The sequence below is a fragment of the Cebus imitator genome, unplaced genomic scaffold (genome assembly GCF_001604975.1).
Source record: "Cebus imitator isolate Cc_AM_T3 unplaced genomic scaffold, Cebus_imitator-1.0 Scaffold526, whole genome shotgun sequence".
Taxonomy (NCBI): domain Eukaryota; kingdom Metazoa; phylum Chordata; class Mammalia; order Primates; family Cebidae; genus Cebus; species Cebus imitator.
Genome location: NW_016107841.1, coordinates 1,255,089 through 1,278,277, shown reverse-complemented (window position 1 = coordinate 1,278,277; position 23,189 = coordinate 1,255,089). Strand labels below are relative to the sequence as shown.

The 23,189-nt window shown below is 53.5% G+C and overlaps 1 protein-coding gene across 6 annotated transcripts in view; it reads left to right on the top strand.

Annotated features, from left to right (window-relative positions):
* The window catches only part of ANK1 (ankyrin 1), a 116,488-nt gene that overhangs the window by 65,309 nt on the left and 27,990 nt on the right, over positions 1–23,189 (top strand). For 4 of the 6 annotated variants that reach the window (XM_037733461.1, XM_017514549.2, XM_017514547.2 and 1 more), the window contains exons 21-38: positions 848–940; positions 1,369–1,441; positions 2,511–2,534; positions 3,421–3,517; positions 4,795–4,873; positions 6,131–6,228; positions 6,313–6,537; positions 7,554–7,708; positions 8,042–8,253; positions 8,737–8,941; positions 9,619–9,715; positions 9,941–10,169; positions 11,443–11,568; positions 11,697–11,816; positions 13,396–13,474; positions 13,734–13,808; positions 15,544–15,675; positions 17,516–17,662. In XM_037733461.1, the coding sequence (XP_037589389.1) occupies positions 848–940; positions 1,369–1,441; positions 2,511–2,534; positions 3,421–3,517; positions 4,795–4,873; positions 6,131–6,228; positions 6,313–6,537; positions 7,554–7,708; positions 8,042–8,253; positions 8,737–8,941; positions 9,619–9,715; positions 9,941–10,169; positions 11,443–11,568; positions 11,697–11,816; positions 13,396–13,474; positions 13,734–13,808; positions 15,544–15,675; positions 17,516–17,662 (2,266 nt within the window). The remainder of the gene's footprint in view (positions 1–847; positions 941–1,368; positions 1,442–2,510; positions 2,535–3,420; positions 3,518–4,794; positions 4,874–6,130; positions 6,229–6,312; positions 6,538–7,553; positions 7,709–8,041; positions 8,254–8,736; positions 8,942–9,618; positions 9,716–9,940; positions 10,170–11,442; positions 11,569–11,696; positions 11,817–13,395; positions 13,475–13,733; positions 13,809–15,543; positions 15,676–17,515; positions 17,663–23,189) is intronic. The other 2 variants (XM_037733462.1, XM_037733460.1) reach the window with 1 other exon arrangement.

The window sequence follows — 23,189 nt, the reverse complement described above, 5'->3', positions numbered from 1 at the left end:
ATACAAAAATCAACCAGGTCAGGTGACAGGTGCTGTAGTCCCAGCTGCTCAGGAGGTTGAGACACAAGAACTGCTTGAGTCCAGGAGGCAGAGGTTGCAGTGAGCCAAGGCCACATAACTGCACTCCAGCCTGAGTGACAGAGCGAGACTCTGTCTCACAAAAAAAAAGGGGGGACCCTTCATTGTAGATGTGGTTGCAGAAATTGCAGCTGCAGCTGGGCTTGAATCTGAATGGATCCCAAGGCACATCCTGGAAATAGAGATGTCAGAACAATCAAGCCTCAGTATCCATTTATGGTTGGTCACGTAGCTCTTTCTCTTCAAGTTGAAGTAGAAAATATGCTGTTGCTGTATTTCTCGTGATTGGTGATTTCTGAGTATTCTCATTAGAGTTCATTGAAGTATATGGCTTAACTCAACTACTTCAATACCTCTTCACTGACACCCAAGAACAGACTTTGGGAGCAGCGAGCAGCCTCCCTCTGTCCTCATCCTCTTAAAATTGCACCTGGCAACTTCCTGACCTCCTTCCCAGGGGATTCCCACTGGACAGAGCCTGACTTCTGGGGAGATTTCCTCTGGGGGATTGCAAGGCCCCACACTTGACGCTGCAGATAGAAAGCACCGCTGCCCTCTCTCCTTCCACACCGGTCTCTGTGGGTGCTGCTGCTAACACACATCTAGGCATACACCCGTGCAGAGATCTCGTTCTGGGCTCCACGGTGACGTCCATCCATTCAGGTCTTCCTGAACAACTAGAAAATGAATTCAATATGTTTCTGAGGGGCCATCCCCGCCTCCCAGACTCCATCCCCTGTCTGACTGCACCCGGCTGCTCTTTTCCCAGGATGGAACCACACCTCTGGCCATAGCCAAGCGCTTGGGTTACATTTCTGTCACCGACGTACTCAAGGTTGTCACAGATGAAACCAGTTTCGTGGTATGTCTGCCTCTCCCTCGCACCCACCCCGGACACGCTCAGCCTGGCTCACGGGCGTGCCCAGGATTACTCTGGAAGTGAGGTGTGTTCTGGGACTCCGGGACGCCTGTCAGAGGCGCCTAACCCAACAGGTGGGCGCTTGTCCTCCTTCCAGCGGAGCTGTGCTGCCACCTAGTGGCACGAGGACTCAGGGCGGGACCAGAGTTCCTGGGCAGCAGCGGGATGGATGGGGTTTGGGGAGATGGGAGACCAGGTTTCCTGGGTCCCATCCCAGTGCTTCCCGCCCAGCAGCTTCCAGGCTGAGCGTCTCCTCTGTCTGTTTTCTTCATTTGGGGCAAATCCTACAGGCGTGACCAGGGAACCGCTGGACTGGTGGAAAAGTGCATAGCTCTAGTCTGGGTTGAATTCTCTGCTTTTTCTCTTTGTAGTTAGTCAGTGATAAGCATCGGATGAGTTTCCCTGAGACAGTAGATGAGATCCTGGATGTCTCGGAAGATGAAGGTAAAGTTGGGGTAATGAGCTCAGGCTAGTGGGGACAGAGGGGCTCCAGGCACTCTCTAAGGGGGCCTCCTGCCACCTGCTGGCTTCGCTCCCTTACAGCTCGCCCAAGCACTGCAGATGAACATTGAAACTGGGCAGACCTGCTTTTTATAACTGTTGTCTATTATCAAAAGCACTACTCCATTAATACAATGTGAAGGAACATTGACTAAATTTAAAATCTCATGAAGTTTAAAAAATACATGTATGTTTGCATAGATTATGCATGAGTATCAAATTGGAGCATGGTTCTACTCAGATCAACTCTCAGTGCCATGAGGAGCTGTAATAAAATTCTGCCTAGTTCTTTCTTTGTGCTTTGAACAAATACTAAGGGGATTATTGAAAATCTGTGAGAATGCCTTTTACTAAGCTGCACTTCTGACCACACAGTGGGTCAGAAGGTTTTGGGTTATTTCTGTGATTATGAAATTACTATAATCTGGCTGGGTGCCTGGGTTCATGCCTGTAATCCCAGAACTCTGGGCAGCCAAGGTTGGATGATTGCTTGAGGCTAGGAGTTCAAGGCCAGCCTGGGCAACATAGGGAGACCCTTGTCTCTACAAAAAAATTAGAACTAAAAATTATTGGGGTGTGGTGGTGCACATCTGCAGTCCCAGTTACTCAGGAGGCTGAGATGGGAGGATTGCTTGAGTCCAGGAGCTCGAGGCTGCCATGCGCTGTAATCACCCTACTGCGCTCCGGCCTGGGTGACAGAGCAAGACCCTGTCTGTAAAAGAAAAAGAAAGAAATCACTATAGTCTCATCTTCTATGAACTACAGAATGCTTCTAGCCTTTTCCTACTCCCAACAAAACTTATTTCCTCACTGATTAGATGGGGATGTTGAACGGTAGGGTGGGCTGGATCAGCTTGGTGCTCCCTTCCATCCGGGTAATTCCGTGGTTGTATAACTTTGTCAACTAGAGGAGCAGAGCTCTCTGGTGTTCCTTTGGATAATATACATGCCTCTCACTGTAACTGCCTTCAATGTGGTCCTTCTTTCAACTCGGCTTTCCTTTGCTTTCCAGGAACTGCTCATATAACTATAATGGGTATGAAACGCTTTCTGTTTCCTGTGGTCTTTTCTCACCAGAGTGCATTTCACCCTAAGCAACCCAAACACTCACTAATCCATGCCTGCTTTCCATCTTCCTCTGACAGCTAATAATCTGGAGCCAGGAGCTCGACTAAACCAGGGAATTCACACCCATGAGACCTGTGCGCCAGCGGGCAGCTCCCACCTGTCCATCTCTGTGTCTGTGCCCATACCACCGTGTTTGTGATCATAACTGCATGAGCTGTTGTCCTTCCATCCCGTCAGCTCCAGATCGCAAGCCAGGGTGCTCACTGTTGGGTGGCAATGCATGACCCCTCAAGGTCGAGGCCTGGGGCTCCAGCTCCAGATCAAGCTAGGAGAGAGAAACAAAGAGTCAGTCAGGGGTGCAGGCAGCTGATTCACCCATAGTTTGAACCTCTTTGTGATGGGCTTTGGAAGTAAGGAAGTTCTGGCTGCCATGGTTACAAAAAATTCTCCAACCCTTTGAAAGGAGTGGGTCCAGTTCCACTGTAGTTTATTCTCCTGTCGGTGTGGAGTGGAAAAGAGCAGCAGCGGTTCCTTCTTTGGTGCCATGGCACACCTAAAAGGGCTGCTTTGAATTGGAACTAAGTGAAGAAAGTTCCTTCTGGCTGTGTCTTTGGCCTCCTGCAAAGCCTCGGGCATCTAAGATGTCAGGAGCTGGCTGCCCTGCTCTCTATCCCAGCGCTGGAGGACCAGGACTGGGCAAAGACATAGCTCCCAGTCTCCTTGCAGCATCGAGGCCTTCCCCACACCTCAGGAGCAAGCCCCCGAGAGGCGAGAGGCGGAGCGGAAACAGCACTTTTTAAAAAGAAAGAGGGACTCTTCTCCCTCCACCCTGTCGCTCACTCTTGCTGTTTCAGGGGAGGAACTCATCGGCTCCAAGGCTGAGAGGCAGGATTCCAGGGATGTCGATGAAGAGAAGGAGCTGCTGGATTTTGTGCCGAAGCTAGACCAAGTGTGAGCAGCGCTCCCAGGAGGGTCCCCGGGGGGATGCTGAGGTGCAGCCCTGTGGCTCAGAGCAGGGATTCTAGAGGGAGGAAGGGCACAGCAGGCCAGGTGCTGGGTGCGCTGCCTGTGGAGAGAGATGGTTTGCACCTTAGGATGCGCCAGCTCCGCACCTGAGCGCAGAGGCCTCCCCACACCACGCTGCCTAGTTGCCTCTCTGCTCCTCTCCCAGGCTCCCCTCATTCACAGCCTTATATCCACACCCCCTCTCCCTCTTATGCACACTCAACTTCTCATCCAAAAGTTAAGAAAGATGGCTGGGTGCAGTGGCTCACACCTGTAATCCCACACTTCGGGAGATTGAGGCGGGTGTTGGGAGTGCATAACCAGCCTGGCCAACATAGCAAAACCGCGTCTCTACCAAAAATACAAAATAACAGCCTCCACGTTGGCATGCATCTATAGTCCTGGCTACTCAGGAGGCTGAGGCAGGAGAATCGCTTGAACCTGGGAGGCAGAGGTTGCAGTGATCCGAGTCACACTACTGCACTCCAGCCTGGGCAACAAGAGCAAAGTTCCGTCTCAAAGAAAAAAAAATTTGAAGATTCACATTAGAAACTATTGCCAGGCTAAGCTCAAACTCTGACCTGATTCCTCTGCCCCTGAGGGATGGGTGGGTACCAGCCCGGGGAGATCCGGGTCTGCCTGGACCACGCTTCTCATTGCCCGCCGTGACTGCTGTGGGTTGTCTCACTGTGTGTACATTGTACGCAGGGACATTTTGCAAAGCTATCTAATATTGACCACTTTGTAGGAACGCAGAGCCTTAGGTGTTTTCTGAAAAGACGGAAGCATCCCGTGGCTTATAGGAAACAGGGAAGTGGAACAAGCGGGGAGCGAAACCACGGGGACACTTAGTCCATTTCAATTTGCTGGACATCTGTTAGAAAGAAATACAGAGCTTTGACCCTGACCATAAGCAACTTACGGATTCATTTGGTGGGATCCAAATGCCCACCGAGTGGTCGTAGCAATGCAGAAAGATACATTGTTAGCCAGAGTGGGGCCTCTGTCAACAGGCTCTGCAGGTGCAGAAAGGGGTGACGAGTGTAGGTTGGAGTCGCTGGGGAGGACTTCATGGAGGAGGAGGCGGTCCTTCCACCAGGTTGTGAAGGGCAGTTGGGCTCCCGAGTGGAAAGCGGGAGGGAGAGACTTGGAAACAAGAGGAAGAGGAAGCTGTGTGCACTTGTGGATCAGCCCTGTGATGTTCTGGTGTTCTCGGATCGCAGGGTAGAATCTCCCGCCATCCCCAGGATTCCGTGTGTCACGCCCGAGACGGTGGTGATCAGGTCAGAAGAGCCAGAGCAGGTGAGAAGTTCCATCTCTGTGGTTTTCCCGCGTGGAGAGCATGAGTGCCCCAGGACAGTGATTGCTGAGGGATGGCCTGTACATAGCACAACAGGAAATAAGAGCTCACATGCCACTTGCTGTCTAACCAGCCTTCCACACTTGGACGCCCCACAGTGGTGCAACATTGGCCGTGTTGGGTGGGCGGCATCTGGGAGAGGTGGTCAGATGCGGCCCTTTCCTGCGGTGGCGCAGTCCCTGGATGCAGCCCAGGACAGCACCAGTGAGAAACCAGCTGGTCCTTGACCAGCCTTCTGTCTTCAGCTCTGGCTTAGGGTAGGAGCTCCAGCCAGCAGATGTTTACCGGATTCCTGCTGTGCGCCCTGGACAGGCTCAGGCAGGAGGACTGGGTGCCTGCCTCCTGGGAGCCAGGGTCCAACCGGGAAGAGCGGACTTGGACACATGAACCCAGTTAGCACCAAACCGGGAGGGAGAGCGGGGGAGTGCTCCACTGTGTGGTGTGAGTGCTCATAGAGTGCAGAGCAGGGAGGACCGAGCCAGCCCCAAGGCTGGGAGGATTCTTGGAGGAGTGAGATGCGGGGAGTGGAGAGGATTAGATCAACAAGGGTGAGGGACAAGGATGTTCTGGACCGGGGGAAAAGCAAATGTGAAGATCTAGAGAGCATGGAGGCTGGGTTCAGGCCCTGCTGGTTGTGACAGGGCCACCTGGTGTCCCTGTAGTTGCAATGTTACCCTAAGGCAAGTCCCCATTTCACAGGTGAGGAGCAGGAAGCCCCACAATGGCAGGAGTCTGTTGTGTTCACCTCGTGGACTCCAGATGTCCACAGGGCAGGCAGCCCGCCCACAGCTAAGTGGTGGGGGTCACGGTGCTGGGATGCAGCACCCACCCGAGAGGAAGCCGGCTGGCCGAGGGCAGGGCTCCTGTGGGGCAGAGCTGGAGAGAAGGGAACGCAGGCCTGCAGCAAGTGCGGAGGGCCTGGGGCCGGGAGCTGGACTCAACAGCGAGGACCGGCTCCATCCGTTCCAAGGCTCTGTCCCAGGGTCTTGAGCCGTGGAGAGGCATGGAGAGGGGAGGAAGCTCGTGTTTCCTTTTAGACTCCAGGACAGGCTTGTCTGACAGGGCGGTGCCGTGGGAGCGCTTTCTCTATGGGGCACCTGGTTTCTGGCGGCAAGGCTCTTCCAAGCCTCCACACCCTGGCACGGCATCCAGCCGGCCCTGGCGGAAGTGGGACAGCAGGACCACTTCTCTCTCCTCAGGCATCTAAAGAGTATGATGAGGACTCCCTCATCCCCAGCAGCCCAGCCACTGAGACCTCAGACAACATCAGCCCAGTGGCCAGCCCAGTGCACACAGGGTGAGTGGCGAGCGCAGGGCTCAGGGACTCCCGTCTCCAAGAGGGGATGCAGAAGCCCAACGTGCCTCCCCACCCCGCTCCTAGGTTTCTGGTGAGCTTCATGGTTGATGCCCGGGGTGGCTCCATGAGAGGAAGTCGCCACAACGGCCTGCGAGTGGTGATCCCCCCGCGGACGTGCGCAGCGCCCACCCGCATCACCTGCCGCCTGGTCAAGCCCCAGAAGCTGAGCACGCCGCCGCCACTGGCTGAGGAGGAGGGCCTGGCCAGCAGGATCATCGCACTGGGGCCCACAGGAGCACAGTTCCTGAGGTGAGTGTGCGCAGGCAGCCCGCGTCCTCACCTCTCCCTGTGCCATGGAGGCCACGCCACCTCCACTGTCCTGACGGGGAAACAGAACTGGGTGTCCCTCCCCCTTTTCTGGCATCCATAGCCCTGCGAGGGCTTACAACTCTCAGATCTTAGGTCGGGCATGGTGGCTCATGCCTGTAATCTCAGTGCTTTGGAGGCTGAGGTGGGAGTATCCCTTGAGGCCAGGAGTTCAAGACCAGCCTGGGAAACATAGCGAGACCCCATTATTGTAAAAAAAAAAAAAAAAAGCAAAACTCAAAAGCAACTGTTAAATCTTGCATGACACTAGAGACAAGGCCACTCTGAGGCCCTGAGGGGCTGACCATTCATGCACTGAGAGTCCTGGGAAGGCGGCCTCCCTGGCCATTTCCCCTGAGCACGAGGAGAGTACCCAGCTCCAGAGGCCTGTGCCCCACTCCCCTGAAGCAGCCTGGACTCCCCTGGGGCTTTGCTACCCCCCAGGCACCATGAGTGTGATGTAGGGACAGTCCTGACCCGGAGGCCCTGCCTTCTACCTCTGTCCACCCTCTTGGCCCCCTCAGAGCGGTCACCACCATTTGCAAAGTAGCAAGTTTTCTCATTGACTTTTCTTAGTTCTCAAAGTGTCCCTCCAAAGGAAATGTGGGGGGACATTATGGCCAGTCCATAGATGAGGTCACCTATCTAGGGATGTCAGGCGGGTTTTTGGAATCAGGCCCAAGGACAGGATCCTTAGGTCATGGGAGCAGAGCCCCCGTGAAATGAGACATCCCTGTCCTCACTGTCACGGTAGGCTTGGTGGGAGCAAGCAGGGCCATGGGAAGCCCTGCCGCCCCCCTACCACATCTGGTCCGCTTAGAGACCGCCTGCAGGTGGGACCTCCACGTGGCTGCAGAAGCACCTTCTCCCTCTGGGTGGGAGCCAGCAGCCCCATCCCTCCCTGTGGCCCGCCTGCCCCACGTGAGCTCCTCCCCACTGCCACTGTGTCCTCGCCTCAGCCCTGTGATCGTGGAGATCCCGCACTTTGCCTCCCATGGCCGTGGAGACCGTGAGCTCGTGGTTCTGAGGAGCGAAAACGGCTCCGTGTGGAAGGAGCACAGGAGCCGCTATGGAGAGAGCTACCTGGATCAGATCCTCAACGGGATGGATGAAGGTAGGGGCAGGGACTCCAGGGCTGGGTTTCCACCTTCCGGAAGAGGGGTTTGAGCTGCACCTTCAAGGTGGGCTTTCAGAGCCACCTGGAGTTTGGGAAGCCCTGAGAGGCTGGGAATGGCCCAGTGTGGTCAAGCCTTGTGTCCCCAGGACACATGAGGGGATGATCAGCCACCGCCTGCAGCTGCATCTGCTCTGCTGGGCCACTGTGCCGCCAGGCACTTGGGGAGGGTATGGGCACTGGGTCTTGGGGACAAGGAGGTTCTGGGGCCCCTGCGAGGTCTGAACTTGTGCCCAATGTGACCGGGGTGCTGGCCTGTGCGTGTGGGTCCAGAGCTGGGGAGCTTGGAGGAGCTGGAGAAGAAGAGGGTGTGCCGAATCATCACCACCGACTTCCCGCTGTACTTCGTGATCATGTCGCGGCTCTGCCAGGACTACGATACCATCGGCCCCGAAGGCGGCGCCCTGAAGAGCAAGCTGGTGCCCCTGGTGCAGGCGACGTTCCCGGAGAACGCCGTCACCAAGAGAGTGAAGCTGGCCCTGCAGGTGACGCAGCCCTCCTTCCCACCAGGTCCTGGGGTGGACTGACTCCGGGCCCCGGGAAGGCCACCCTCTTTCCCTGGGACAGCCCCATGCTTTTGTCCGGTGCTGTGAAATGCCACAGTAGAGAGTTGACCTTAAAGCTCACAGGAGAGTTGAGTGGGGAGGCTGAGGCGGAAGCTCCCTGATGAGTGGCAGAGCCCCTCAAGGAACCCATCAAGCCACATGACCCAGTCTGTGCAGCATGCGGGAACCACTTGACCCCCGGGAGCTGACCTTGATGCAAGCAAAGATGCACCAGCCCTGGGAGTGAGAGGCAGAGCAGTGGGGGAGAAAGGGCTCAGGAAGGCAGGCTACACGGTGTCGGTCCTGTGGTCCAACAGCTGGGGTGACCCCGTGCACCGAGGGCCAATCTCGCCAGGCGTGGGGCTGCCTCCCATCTGACAAGCCCCACTCCTGCCTGAGTGTCCTGCCTCTGTCATCTCACAGGCCCAGCCTGTCCCAGATGAGCTTGTCACCAAGCTCCTGGGCAACCAGGCCACATTCAGCCCCATTGTCACTGTGGAGCCCCGGCGCCGGAAGTTCCACCGCCCCATCGGGCTTCGGATCCCGCTTCCTCCTTCCTGGACTGACAACCCGAGGGACAGCGGGGAGGGAGACACCACCAGCCTGCGCCTGCTCTGCAGCGTCATTGGTGAGAGGGGCCCCTGCCTCAGACTTCTAGAACACAGTAGGGGAGTGACGGAGTGGGGGTGGGGGAAGAAGGCGAAGCCTGCAGTCCCCTTGGGCTTTATTGGCTTCCCGGGGAATGAGGTGTTTTTCCAAGAGAAGGAAGGATAAAGCATCTGCATAAAAGTCCACCCCCCACCTGATGGCCCACTCCTGTAATCCCAGCACTGGGAGGCCGAGGTGGGTGGATCACCTGAGGTCAGAAGTTCAAGACCAGCCTGACCAACATGGAGAAAGCCAGTCTCTATTAAAAGTACAAAAATTAGCTGGGTGTGGTGGTGCATCCCTGTAATCCCAGCTACTCCGGAGGCTGAGGGAGGAGAATCACTTGAACCTGAGAGGTAGAGGTTGCAGTGAGCTGAGATCACGCCATTGCACTGTAGCCTGGGCAACAATTCCATCTCAAAAAAAAAAAAAAAAGTCCATGCCCCTGGGAAAGAAGCTTCCAAGCCCTAGTAGGAGGGCATGCAGGTCACTAGGAGGGTAGGAGGAGGAGCAGAGGGTGAGGATAGTGTGCCAGGACTGCAGACCAGGTGAGCCTCACCCAGTCTTACCCTTACACACCAGGGCCTTAGCATTTTAGTAAGCTCTGTGCTTACGTCCTGGAGACTGTCCCCAGCCCCGTTTCTGCCGGTGTTACAGGTGGAACAGACCAGGCCCAGTGGGAAGACATAACAGGAACCACCAAGCTTGTGTATGCCAATGAGTGCGCCAACTTCACCACCAACGTCTCTGCCAGGTGAGACAAGGCCAGCCCAGCCCAGCATGTGTGGGCCATCCTCAGGCTCCGTGCTGCCATCTAGGCCTGAGGCCAGGGCTCCGTCACTGTCCCCTACACGTGGAAGACTCTGTGGCCCTGTGGCACTATAACCATGGCGTGGCTTACTGGCTGCTCCCATCTGGATGGAAAGGATGCTTTCTGTTGGGCACTTGGGAACACAGTCTAACTCACCCTGCTTTTCAGGTTTTGGCTGTCGGACTGTCCTCGGACCGCTGAGGCTGTGAACTTCGCCACCCTGCTGTACAAAGAGCTCACCGCAGTGCCCTACATGGCCAAATTTGTCATCTTTGCCAAAATGAATGACCCCCGAGAGGGGCGCCTGCGCTGCTACTGCATGACAGATGACAAGGTGGACAAGACCCTGGAGCAGCATGAGAACTTTGTGGAGGTGGCCCGGAGCAGGGACATAGAGGTACGGGCCTGGGCCCTGCACCGCCTCCGGGACAAACCAGTGCCTGGTGCAGGCAGGCAGTCCTCCCTCTGTAGATGAGGGGCTCCACAGCTGTCTCTCTTTGAGACCCCTCTTGAGATGCATCTTAGAGAAGCTTCAGGAAAAGTGAGCGATGCCACCGTGGGTATCTCAGAGGAGGCTGCAGGCTTTTGGTCTAGTGATCTGTGAAAAGAGCCGGGCATTTGCAGAAGGTCTTGTGCACCAGCGACTGTTAAAAGTGCTGGCCAGGCCGGGCGCCGTGGCTCACGCCTGTCATCCCAGCACTTTAGGAGGCCAAGGCAGGCGGATCACCTGAAGTCAGGAGTTCAAGACCAGCCTGGCCAACCTGGTGAAACCCTGTCTGTACTGAAAATGAGCTGGGTGTGGTGGCTCACGCCTGTAATCTCAGCTACTCGTGGCTGAGGCAGAAGAATCACTTGAACCTGGGAGGAAGAGGTTGCAATGAACCTCAGTTTTTCTCGACTGTCAAATGGGTTAATGATAACTCCTCAGTTGAAAGCTTTATCTACACAATAGGGATCATTATTGTAGGTGAGGTTAAAATAGAGCAAGCGCTTTCCAGCTCTTCTCATGACAAAGCATCTTTGGATAGACATAAAAACAGAACCTGGGTTTTGGTGTTAGAAACAGGATCTCGCTCTGTTGCCCAGGCTGGAGTGCAGTGGTGCCATGATAGCTCACTGCAGCCTCCACCTCCTGGCCTCCAGTGATCCTCCGGACTCCCATGTAGCTGGGACTACAGGCACATGCCACCACACCTGGCTAATTTTTTTGTAAAGTTGAGGGTGTCTCCCTATGTTGCCCAGGCTGGTCTCAAACTCCTGGCCTCAAGCAGTCCTCCCACTTTGACCCCCTAAAGTGGAGGGATTACAGGTGTTATCCACTGTTCCCAGCCCAGAACCGGGTTTTGTTTTGTTTTTTTCCAGAGCTATGTTATGATATTCAAGTGAAATTTCAGAGTGCTTGATAGCAATTCTCATCAACATCTCAGGGGTATTTGAAGATCCCTACATACTACAAAATCCTTTGAAGTCAGGAAGCATGCCTCATTCATCACAATTTTGGAAATAAAGCCGTTCCCAAAACGAACAGTGGATTTCTCAGCACACCCCGCCATGCCTCTTGGCTGTGGCAGGGTGTGTCTTGGAGAGGGAAGGGCTGAAGGTTGAAGGTTGAAGGTGGGACATTTGGGCCCTTCCCCCGACAAGCTGTATCTGCTTTTCCTCTCCCGCAGGTATTGGAGGGAATGTCCCTGTTTGCAGAGCTCTCTGGGAACCTGGTGCCCATGAAGAAAGCTGCCCAGCAGCGGAGTTTCCACTTCCAGTCATTTCGGGAGAACCGTCTGGCCATACCTGTAAAGGTGCCGGCACTCTCTGGCTGGCCTCTCCTCTGGGTCTAGAAAGTTGGGGAGGCAGAATTCCCTAAACCAGAGAGCCCAGTGGCCTATAAGAGGGCCCCTGAATCTTCCCTTTGTGTGATTGAGTTTAGGTGAGGGACAGCAGTCGAGAGCCGGGAGGGTCCCTGTCGTTTCTGCGCAAGGCGATGAAGTACGAGGACGCCCAGCACATTCTCTGCCACCTCAACATCACCATGCCCCCCTGCACCAAGGTGAGCTGGCACCTGCCAAGGAGCCTGGCCAGAGACGCGTTCCCCGTAGGAGGTCCCCAGACAGTCCCCAGGTGCAGTATTTCCAAGGGGCTTCTTCCTGGTGGAACTGCCTTTAGTCCCCTGGAGCACGCAGAGGTACTGAGCACGCTCATTCTGTGGCCTGGCTGGCAGTGGACCCTGCCCTGGCCCTCTCTGCAATGCACAGTGCAGATGGTGATGGGCACATTCACGCTGTGGACCCTGGGCTCCCTAGTTGTGAAGGTGAGAAGGGACCCGAAGGGCACATCTGCCTCGGTGTCCCTGGCCCGAGGCCTCCGAGGTTTGTACCAAGGAGAGCTGCTAAGGTCTCCCAGCCCCTGCTCGGCTTCTCTTAGGCCGCTTTTTCATCTGCCTGCTTATCTTCCCAGGGTGCTAGGCCCTCACAGAAGGGAAGCCTGGTGTCCTCAGCCACCGCAAACACCCAGGGTTTTGAGCTCAGCAAAGGAGTCTTGGCCACGTATGTTAATTTGTCGATACTTGTGAGAGTATCCCAGTCACCACCTCTTCTAGGGACTTTGGAGGGATCATAGTCTCCAGACCGTCTCCATGGTTTTGTTGGTGGTGTTTGCTGTTGTTGTTATTTTAATCATTAGCCTTCCATGCTAAACTAGGAAAGAAGCAAGGTTACATTCATAAGCCCATGGCTCAATCTCTCTTCTTGGCGATGAGATGAGGGTGAAGCAACTTCTCTTTCATAAGAGGGTTTCCAGGCTGGGCTCAGAGGCTCATGCCTATAATCCCAGTGCTTTGGGAGGCTGGGGCAAGAGGATTGCTTGAGCCCAGGAGTTCGAGACCAGCCTGGGCAACATAGTGAGATCCTGTCTGTATGAAAAAATAAAAATAAAAAATTAGCAAGGCATGGGGGCATGGGCCTATAGTCCTAACTACTTGGGAGGCTGAGGCAGAAGGATCACTTGAGGCCAGGAGTTGGAGGCTGCAGTGAGCCATGATCGTGCCACTGCACTGCACTCCAACCTCAGAGACAGAGCAAGACCCTGGCTCTTGAAAAAAAAAAAAAAGAGTATTTTCCTGCAGCCTTGGGCAGCGTCTGGATGCTTTTCCACAGGGCTGTGATGCTAAGGCCTTAGGGCAGTATGGAAATGGGCCTTTCAAGCAGAAAGAAATCCAAAAACAAAAGCAATATTTTAAGTTCAAACCCAGCTCCACTGCATATTAACTGGGTGATCTTGGGCAAGAAACTTAGTCTCTCTGTGCCTCAGTTTCCTTATTGATGAAATGGGAGTAATACAGCACCCACCTCCTAGGTTGCCATGAACATTAAATAAGGACCCACAGGCGATGGGGTGACGTGGGTTTGCCGTTGTTACGACTGTGATTAATAGCGCATGTGCGCCTGGTCAGCTTCCCTTCACTCCTGCTGCTCCCATCCTGTTACTCTGTGCTAAGTTCCTGAAGAAACGGACTGACTGTTTACCAGGACTGGGGTCATCCTTCCCTACCCCTGCAGGCTAGGAGCTCAGATCACCTTCTCTAGGAAGGTGGGGAGAGTCCAAAACCCAAAGCACCCTTTCTTCTGCAGGGGAGTGGAGCTGAAGATAGGAGAAGAACCCTGACCCCCCTGGCCCTGCGATACAGCATTCTCAGCGAGTCCACACCAGGTACAGCCTCTGCGTCATGGTGCGTGCTTGCTCCTTCCCAAGAAGGGTGGGTATGAGCTCATCTCTCTGCAACCTGGCAAGGGCTCGGCCCATTCTGAAAGCAGTTGCAGAGCTGACTTGGGTCTTCCCGTGACCTTGCAGAGAGTCCAGACAATCACCCCAGTGTACACGGAAGCCACGTCCATCACAGGCCGTGTCCTCACGCCTGTCGACTGTGTCCTGCCCTGGCTACTAAATGAAATCTAATGCTTCTCCTCAGGTTTTCTCACTGGGACAGACCAGGCGGAGATGAAGATGGCTATTATTTCAGAGCACCTCGGTCTCAGCTGGGCAGGTAAGTGGGGAATTGGGGGGCAGAAAAGCACTTTGTTCATCTCACCTACCCTCTTCCTCAGTAATGAGCAATGAATGAGGCATTTCTAACCCTCCTTTTATCACCCGTGTGTTATCTGATTTATGATTGTCTGGGCTGGGTCTGCTGTCCAGGTCACACCACTGGGTGCCCATGGAATGGGGAGCCCCCCTGCCTCCATCTCTGTCTGACTTTCCTTTCTAAGAAAGCATCAACTTTTGACTTTACAGGAGATCTTGAAAAGGAGGGAAGGAAAGGGCAAGTCCCAGGGTATTTGCCTATGGTCTGTGGCTGTGGCTTGCAGAAGTCCTGCCAGCCATCCGGGTAGATCTTATTTCAAGGGAGGCAGGTGGGCAAATAAAGTCAAGGCTCAGAATGTGCTGTGCCCAGCCACAGACCCTAGGACTGGATTCTCCCTGTGTGACCACTGCAGGTCCACTGCCCGATGTGAGTGGCAGGAGTTTGTAGCAGGGAAGGAGGCTTGGTCACAGGGCCGCCTGGCAGGTGATTGGTTGAAGAGCGCAGGGTGAAATCATGGACAGGGAGAGGAAGAAGCTACATTCTCGTGCTGATCCCTGTATTCAAACTGGTTGCTGGAATTGGGGGTCTGAAAACCATCTTAAGGGATCCTTAAACAGAAACCTAATGTCAGAGACCCTGTCTGTAGGAACAATGAAGGTGCGAGTGGTCACTGTCCAGCACTGTGTGGCTTTGAGCAACAAAGAAGAGGACCCACGTGCAGTTTGGTGGATGCCGAATTATAACTGTATTTCTGTCCAGAGCCCAGCTTGCAATTCTTGTTGACGCTGAGGAGATGGCTTCCCCTCCCCCTCCTTATTTTTTGTTAGCTTTTATATGAGTGGGCTCCCTTCATTCACTCCCCCTGCAGAACACTTTAGACACACTCAGGAACCTTGGTAATAACTTGTGGAAAGGCAGTGTGACAGACTCAGAAGTTCAGACAGGGCTCATTCTTTAAACCGTGACTGCTGGATGCTCAGAAGGTGTGCGTGTGTATACGTGTGTGGGTGTATGTGTTGTGTGCGTGTTCTGATTCTCACCATCACTTTCTCCCCAGTCTTCTTTCTCCTTGAAATTAGACTCTAATGCTGTTTTCCTTCTAAAGAAATAACATTAAAAGTAATGGGGGATTTTGGCTAATAGTCTGCGTTATTGCCTCGCATTTAGATGGGAACTGGTATTTTCATTTTAAATGTAAATAGCACCTCTCCCTGAAGAAGCATAAGCTCTGAAGGCTGTTTCTGTTCTCATTGGTTCTCGGCAGCAGGGCGTGGCGTCCTGGTGTGGCACAGGCAGTGCTGGGCCGAGAATCGGCAGGTGCAGCTCCCTCCTGGCTCAGGGACTCCCTGGCTCTGTGAACTTGCAGAAGTTGCTGAACCTTGCCATCATGTCATCTCATATTAGAAGTTATGAAAGGGAGAAAGGACATTTGTTCATTCATTAATTAATTCATTCATTCGTTCAGTACCTATTTATCAAGCACCCCTCCCATTCTCCCTTTTTCTGGAGATACAAAAGTATAGGTGCTGGCATTTCATGAGGAATTTCTTGAAAGAAAGAACACCAAGTCCACAGGGAGGCTGCCCAACAGCTCCCTGTGCTCCCCGCCTGATGCCCCCACACTGCAGTGCCCACCCCGTCTGTGTGCTGGAGGCCCCCTCGTGGCTTACATCTGCTGTTGGTTTCTTGCTTGCAGAGCTGGCCCGGGAGCTGCAGTTCAGTGTGGAAGACATCAACAGGATCCGAGTGGAAAACCCCAACTCCCTGTTGGAGCAGAGTGTGGCCTTGCTGAACCTCTGGGTCATCCGTGAAGGCCAAAATGCAAAGAGTCAGTACTGTTCCGCTGAGGAAGCCTGTCCTAGGACCTACTCCCCACCAAACGAGTGGGGACTCCAAAGGCCAGTGTTATGAATGGAATTTTCTTCCTTCAAATTCCATTCATGACACTGGCCTTTGGAGTCAGTCTGTCTCTGTGTCACAGGCACGCACAAACCACTCCCGGCAGGAGGTCTTCCAGGCAGTCCTGCCAGAAGGCAAGGGCAGAGAAGCTCGGCCTCAGCCTTTCTCACACCCTTGGAATAAGATTAAAATTGCAAGGCCTGGCACAGTGGCTCACTCCTGTAGTCCCCACACTTTGGGAGGCCAAGATGGGAGGATTGCTGGAGCCCAGGAGTTCGAGACCAGGCTGGGCAACATAGCCCTTTAAAAATTAGCCAGGTGTGGTGGCACATACCTATAGTCCCAGCTATTCTGGAGGCTGAGACAGGAGGATCACTTGAGCCTAGGAGGTCAAGGCTGCAGTGAGCTATGATTGCATTGCTGCACTCCAGCCTGGGCAACAAGCAAAACCCTGAATCAAAAANAAAAAAAAAAAAAAACAACATAAAAATAAAATAAAAATTGCACCAGGACCCCTAGATGACAACATGTGTGCAGGGTGTATGACTCATCTTTGAGGTCTTCCTATTGAATTTCCCAAGCAAATGAGTATTGTCCTCTCAGGACTCACTGGGGTCTGGGCAAGCCGGACCCCAGTCTGAGGCAGTTCTCGTTCTCCCTGGAGTTTCGCCTGACCTGGAGGGAGCTTTGCCTCATTCTCTTTTCTGCTCCTCCTCAACCAGATTCCCAGACTCAAAACTTCTGAGTGGAAATTCAGTGTTTACATTTGCATCTCAAATCATCTGGCCATAACCAAGAATTTCAAAAGGACAGAATCTAATCATTCTCATTCGTATTTTCTTGTAGTACTCCTCTTAGATTAGATTATCCCCCCCAAAAAAACACAGTCTTTATAGACTTTTAAGTTGGCCACGTGGTGGGATGCAGTGGCTCACACCGATAATCCCAGCACTTTGGGAGGCCAAGGCAGGCAGATCACTTGAAGTTGGGAGTTGGAGACCAGCCTGGCCAACATGGTGAAACCCTGTCTCTACTAAAAATACAAAAATTAGCCAGGTGTGATGGCACATGCCTGTAATCCCAGCTACTCGGGAGGCTGAGGCACAAGAATTGCTTGAACCCAGGAGGCAGAAGTTGCAGTAAGCTGAGATTGGGCCACTGCCCTCCAACCTGGGTGACAGAGTGAGACCAATAAATAATATAATTTTTTATTTTTATTTTTGTAACAGAGACCAATAAATAAAATAATTGTCCACTGTTGCATTTGGAAAAGATCTGTAGAAGTATAAAAAGTATTCTCCCAAGAGAAAGTATTTTTCTTTTTTTTTTGAGATGGAGTTTCACTCTTGTTACCCAGACTGGAGTGCAATGGCACAATCTTGGCTTACCGCAACCTCTGCCTCCTGGGTTCAGGCAATTCTCCTGCCTCAGCCTCCCGAGTAGCTGGGATTATAGGCACACGCCACCATGCCCAGCTGATTTTTTGTATTTTTAGTAGATACGGGGTTTCGCCATGTTGACCAGGTTGGTCTCGATCTCTTGACCTCGTGATCCACCCGCCTCGGCCTCCCAAAGTGCTGGGATTACAGGCGTGAGCCACCGCGCCCGGCAAGAGGAAGTATTTTTCGATTATGAGAAAATAGGGTGCCTCCACCTTCTGAAAAAAAATCATCTCCCTTCTCCATCTTTGTCCTGGTCGAATTTTCTGAGCCTGCGTGATCCTCCCTCGCCACCATGGAGTAACACGCATCTCTCTTCCGTGCCCACAGTGGAGAATCTGTGCTCGGCTCTGCGGAGCATCGACCGTGGGGAGATCGTGAACATGCTGGAGGGCTCCGGCAGACAGAGCCGCAACCTGAAACCAGACCGGCGGCACGCGGACCGCGACTACTCACTGTCACCCTCCCAGATGAATGGTGAGTGTCACCTGGACCAGGTGGGGACCGAGCCGGGGCCCTGCCCTACAGGCATCAGCACCAATGACCCCTTCCCACAACAATTCCTCCCTCAAAGCCCGCTCTCCCTCCCATTGGAGGGAGGTCTGGTTTGTCAGCAATGAATTCGTCCTTGGAGGTGGGGAGAGCAGAAGAGAGAGAGGTGAGGAGGAGAGAAAGGCGGCCCCTCCTGTGGAGGGGAGCATTGCCTGCTGCCTGCCTCTGCCGCCCTGCAGAACGGCCCCCGGGCCCTTGCCATCAGCAACTGTGTCCGCACAGGGCCTGGTGTATGGGAAGGAGCTGAATCAGAGGTGGCCAGCTAGACACTGCCCCTACACAGCTGCAGACTTTGCGGCAGCTCTTTGCAAGGTGTGGACCCTCTTTGGGGCATCAGTGTCCCCATATGTAAAATGGTCAGTGGTTGGGAAGCAGAGGGCATAGAGATTCCTGGCTCAAGGTCTAGTGTCTAGCACAGTTTAACTGGACACTGTTTTACAGGTCCCGCTGCGGCCACTTCTGGGGACTGGGCAGTTTGCTCTTCCTGGAGCGGGGTCTCTCTGCCCTTTCCTGTCTCCCTTTTCTATTATCTCATCTCCTTCCCTCACTCTTTGTTGATGTGATTCAGCATGGCAGGGATCCCCCTGTGAGATCCAGCCCGAGGAAAGGATGCCCAGGAGGCTGTGACCTCTGCCCCCAAGCCCCTGTCACTCCTGGGTTGGGCCCCCTGCAACCGCTTCCTCGCCCACCTCCACTCTGGCCAGCAGGTGCATAAACAGCGAGGCCCTGCTGTCCGGCCAGGAGCTCTGGGATCTAGGCCCTTCCTTGCTGCCAACTCCCTGTGTGACTGAGGCCTCTACCCTTCTGTAAAATCAGCAAGTTGGATTGGATCCCTAAAATTCCCTACAGACCTTGAAACAAAATTTCCATTTCTGTGACATGACATCCTCAGGTGGCTGATGCGCCACCCTGGATGCGGGCATGGTGATGCGTATGCTCCTCCAGCTCCTAGTCTTAAGGGCCATCCCAGCCATGCCTGGGCTGGGGATGGACACCTGTGGCTGGGTGCACAATGGGGAATGGGGGCAGTCGAGGGCAAGTCCCAGGTGGGCCTGGGCACATAGCCCCTGCCAAGGCCCCTGTGCTTGCCGAGCCCCTCCTGTGCCCTGCCCCGAGTCCTGTGTGTCCTAAAGCGTGCCACGTCGAGGCCTGGGAGCAGGGCCCATCTGCTGATCACGTCCTGTTGCCTCTCTTCTGCCTCTGACCTCATCTTGACCTCTGTGCGCTCACGCTGTCGTGCTGCCTGTCTCCACTGTCTCCACTGTCCCCACCTCGGCAGGTGCAGAGCCGGCCACGTCCACATGCATGTTGTGGCCCCCAGCCCTGTCCCCCCACTGTGCATCTCGTGGCTGTGTCCTGGGTGTGCATGTGTGCGTGTGCATGTGTGTGTGCGTGTGTGTCCGTGTGTGTGCATGCATGCGCGTGTGCACAGGTGTCGCCATGCGGTGTTGCCTGCCCACTCCCTGGGTCCACCCCCATGGGGGATTCCAGCCTCCCCCTCAGGGGACCCCCCGGCTGGGGCTGGTGACAAAGCTCTTCCTCCTTCTCATGTGTCCAGGCTTCTTTGACACCCAGCATGCACTTCTGGTCAAGTCAGATTGGCACACTTTCGATTTCCTGTGCCCTGATTAAGCACCTACAGGACAACGAGCCACCAGGGCCACATGAGTGCGAATATTCACAGTTACAGACCTGGGCATCCATGAGCGTCTCCCAGGGCCGCAGACCCCTGGCTCCCGCCGGGCCTTAAGACATTCTTGCCCAAGTGGTTCTAAACCCCTGTGTGGGACTGGGCCTGTGCGTTCCGTGTCTACTGAAAGGGCTCTGTCTCAGGGGTCAGCCCATTTGGCAAATATTCTTCAAGCCTCACCCACACGCTAGGCACTGTGCTAGGCAGGAGAGAGAAACCTGTTCTCAACCAGACAAACCAAAACAAAATTATTCCTTCGAGAAGCTTTTCCATGGTGCAAGGGAAGCGGGTGGCATTCGAGCACTTGCCGGAGATGCGGCGAGAGCCTTGCGTGGGCATTGGGGAGGGGCGTTTCAGAGCAGGGAGTGTGAAGAGGGCCTTCCTGGTATGTTCACAGGATGGGGAGGTGGCTGGAAGCTGGGGCAGAGGGACAGAGGGAGAGAGGCAGAAGTGAGGGCCAGAGGGCAACACGGAGCTTACCCGTAGACTGTCATGAGGACACTGGATTTGACGTGGAGTGAGCTGGAAAGCCATCAGAGAGCCAAAGAGTGGCATGATTGCACTTAAGTCTTCAAGGGAGTCCACTCCTGAGTAGTTGATTTCAGATGGTCACAGTCGAATGCCCAGTGCTTCCTGGCTGCTCTGTGCAGCCTCAGAAGCCCCTGACGCACACTCCTGCGGGTCCCTCTAGACCCAGCTATGTGCCCTGCGCACCCTCCTCCGGCCCCAGCAGACTCATGTACCAATGCCTTGCTTGGTCCAAAATCGGCTTCTTTGTGTTTTTCCTGCCTTCCTCCCTGCTCCAGGAAGACCGGCCCTCATCTGAGTGCCCTTGATCTGGAGAGAAGGTGACAGGACAGTCAGAGGTCTAAGGCGGGTGGGGGCACTACAGGCTCTGCACCTTCTCCGGCTCTCCCCTGGGCAGGTCTCATGATGATCTGACCTGGTGCCCACCCAGCCCGCTGTCCCGATGCCCACAGTTGGACCTTGGCATCTCTGTGCATTTCCTGGTCCCTCTGTGTGTCTGAGCTTCCTCTGAAGCCCTGGGACTCCAGGCAGTGATAGGCAGCTCCATGAGTGTGACAGAAGTGTGTGGTGTCTGGGAATTAGAGGCCTGAGGCTGTCTCTCTTCCTTCCTAGCTCTGCTCACCACCAGCACCTGGATTGGCCAAAGCAGAGGGGCCCAGGCCAAAAGGCCAGTGTGCTTCTCCCGCCCAGGAGAGGACTGTCCAGGCCCCAGGAATAGACATAAAGAAAGCATGGCCTATAGAGCCAAAATAAAATAGCATGTTTCTGAAAATAAAACAGATTTCCCTTATGAGAGGAGACATGGTCAGCTCACACCATGTGAGCTCCATTTGGTCCGATAAATCGGACACATTCTAATGTCTGCTTGGAAATCGAATGTGTTTTATTTCCCTCAACTCTTCACAACTGCAGTTAGTGAAGTGTGGTCTTGTCTGGGGCGAGGCTGTCTGATGACCCCTGTTGTCCCATTTGCTGCTGACATTAAGCTAGCAGGATGATTTGGGTCAGCACAGAACCAGGGCAGTGACCTGGAGTGAGCAAGGACTACCTGAATATATGCAGCCCCAGCCAATATGTGTGGCTGCCATTTACCCCATTTCTCCAACATGCAGCCCCAAGTGGAGGCCTCTAGACTGGGGGAGGGGCAGGTGGCTCCAGTGTGATGGGGCTGCATGAGACCCCCAGAGAGACAAACACTCTGGAACTCGCCCGGGGGGATCCAGTGGGCCTACCTGTGGTCTGGTCCACCCCAGATCTGTGAGCTATTCCTCACAAGGATGTACTTGGGCTTCTATAAGTATCACTGCAGCTTCATAGGATCCCCCTGGCACCAGGAGTACAGCTAGCTACCTGCGGCCTTGGATCTCAGCCTGCGTGGCTGGAAGAGGGAGCAGCCAGGCATGCACCCTAAATACTGTTCCCAGGGTGAAGATAAGCCAAGTCTTCCTGCAGTGGTACATGTGCTCTCCCATACATTTCTTTTTTTTTTTTTTTTTTTTGAGATAGAATTTCACTCTTGTCACCCAGGCTGGAGTGCAGTGGTGCAATCTCAGCTCACTGCAACCTCCGCCTCCTGGGTTCAAGTGATTCTTCTACCTCAGCCTCTCCAGTAGCTGGGACTGTAGGCACCCACGACCATGCCCAGATAATTTTTGTATTTTTAGTAGAGATGGGGTTTCACCATGTTGGCCAGACTGGTCTTGAATTCTGTACCTCAGGTGATCCACCTGCCTTAGCCTCCCAAATGCTGGGATTACAGGCATGAGCCACTGCACCCGGCCCAATACATCTTTATTTGGGTGAGATTCCATTAAAGCCAATGCCATGGAAGTCTCAAGGTGGAAAAGTCACAAAAGGAACCCAAGAATGCACCTCAGGTGTCCTGTGGCTGCAAAGCTTCCCTCTCCCAGTTCTCAAATCTCATCGCAATTCCAAGGAGTGATGGAATGTTCATCCAGCCAAATCCAAGGAGCCATGTCAGATGTGATGCGTGCCACTTCTGGCCAGAAGGGGTAACAGGGACTCGATATACCCTCCTGCTTGAAACTACTGCAGACCAAAAAATGGACATGATATATGAAACAACAGCGTTCAAGACTTTGGATATCAGATAGCAAAAGACACTGATCCACAAAGCATGGGAAATAAATGAGGCGGGTCCTACAGCTGTCTAGTTTACTGTTTTGAAAATCCAGGGAGACCAGGGGAGCTTGAGTTCTCAAGATAGAGGACCAGACAGAAGACAGTTGCACAGATAGAACACTCTGGAGACCTGCAGAGGGTCTCCCACAAGTTTCAGCTGAGAATTAGCCAGATGTTCCCAATTGATCTCTCATAGCCTTTGTTCAGGGGACAAAGAAGGGTATCCTCTCAGAAATAGGGAAAAGATAACCCCCAAAGCTCCAGTCCTGCCTAATAAATTTTGAAAGCAAAATGCAAAAGGATCAAACTACTTTCAAGTAACTTAACTGCATAACGGAACAAAACTCAAGCATACAGGAATCCTAAAACATCCAGCATTCCACAAGGTAAAATTCGCAATATCCAGCATCTAAGTAAAAGTAACCAGACACGCAAAGAGGAAGGAAAACAAGATCCGTAATGTGGAGGAAACGCAATCCACTGAAACTGACCCAGAGTTGACAGAGAGTTAGAATTAGCAGACAAAGGGCTGGGCTCTATGGCTCACACCTGTAATCCCAGCGCTTTGGGAGGCTGAAGCAGGCGGATCACCTGAGGTCAGGAGTTCAAGATCAGCCTGGCCAACATGGTGAAACTGCATCTCTACTAAAAATACAAAAAAAAAATGGCTGGGCGAGGTGGCGGCTGCCTGCATTCCCAGCTAATTGGGAGGCTGAAGTAGGAGAATTGTTTGAACTCAGGAGGCAGAGATTGAAGTGAGCCAATATAGTGCCATTGCACTCCAGCCTGGGCAACAAAAACAAGACTTCATCTCAAAAGAAAGAAAAAAAAGAATTAGCCAACAAAGATAGTGAAAAAGTGTTTGTAACTGTATTTCAGATATTCAAAAAAGTTAAGTAGAGACATGGAAGATATTTTTTAAAGGCCCAAACCAATCTTCTAGAGATGAAACTGTAATGTGTAGGATGAATACACTGGATGGGATTAGACATTAGACACTGCAGAAGAAAAGATCAGTGAACTTGACAATATAGCAAGAGAAACTCCAAACATTTTTCATTTCTTTCTGTTTTGGAGAAAAATGTTTATAAG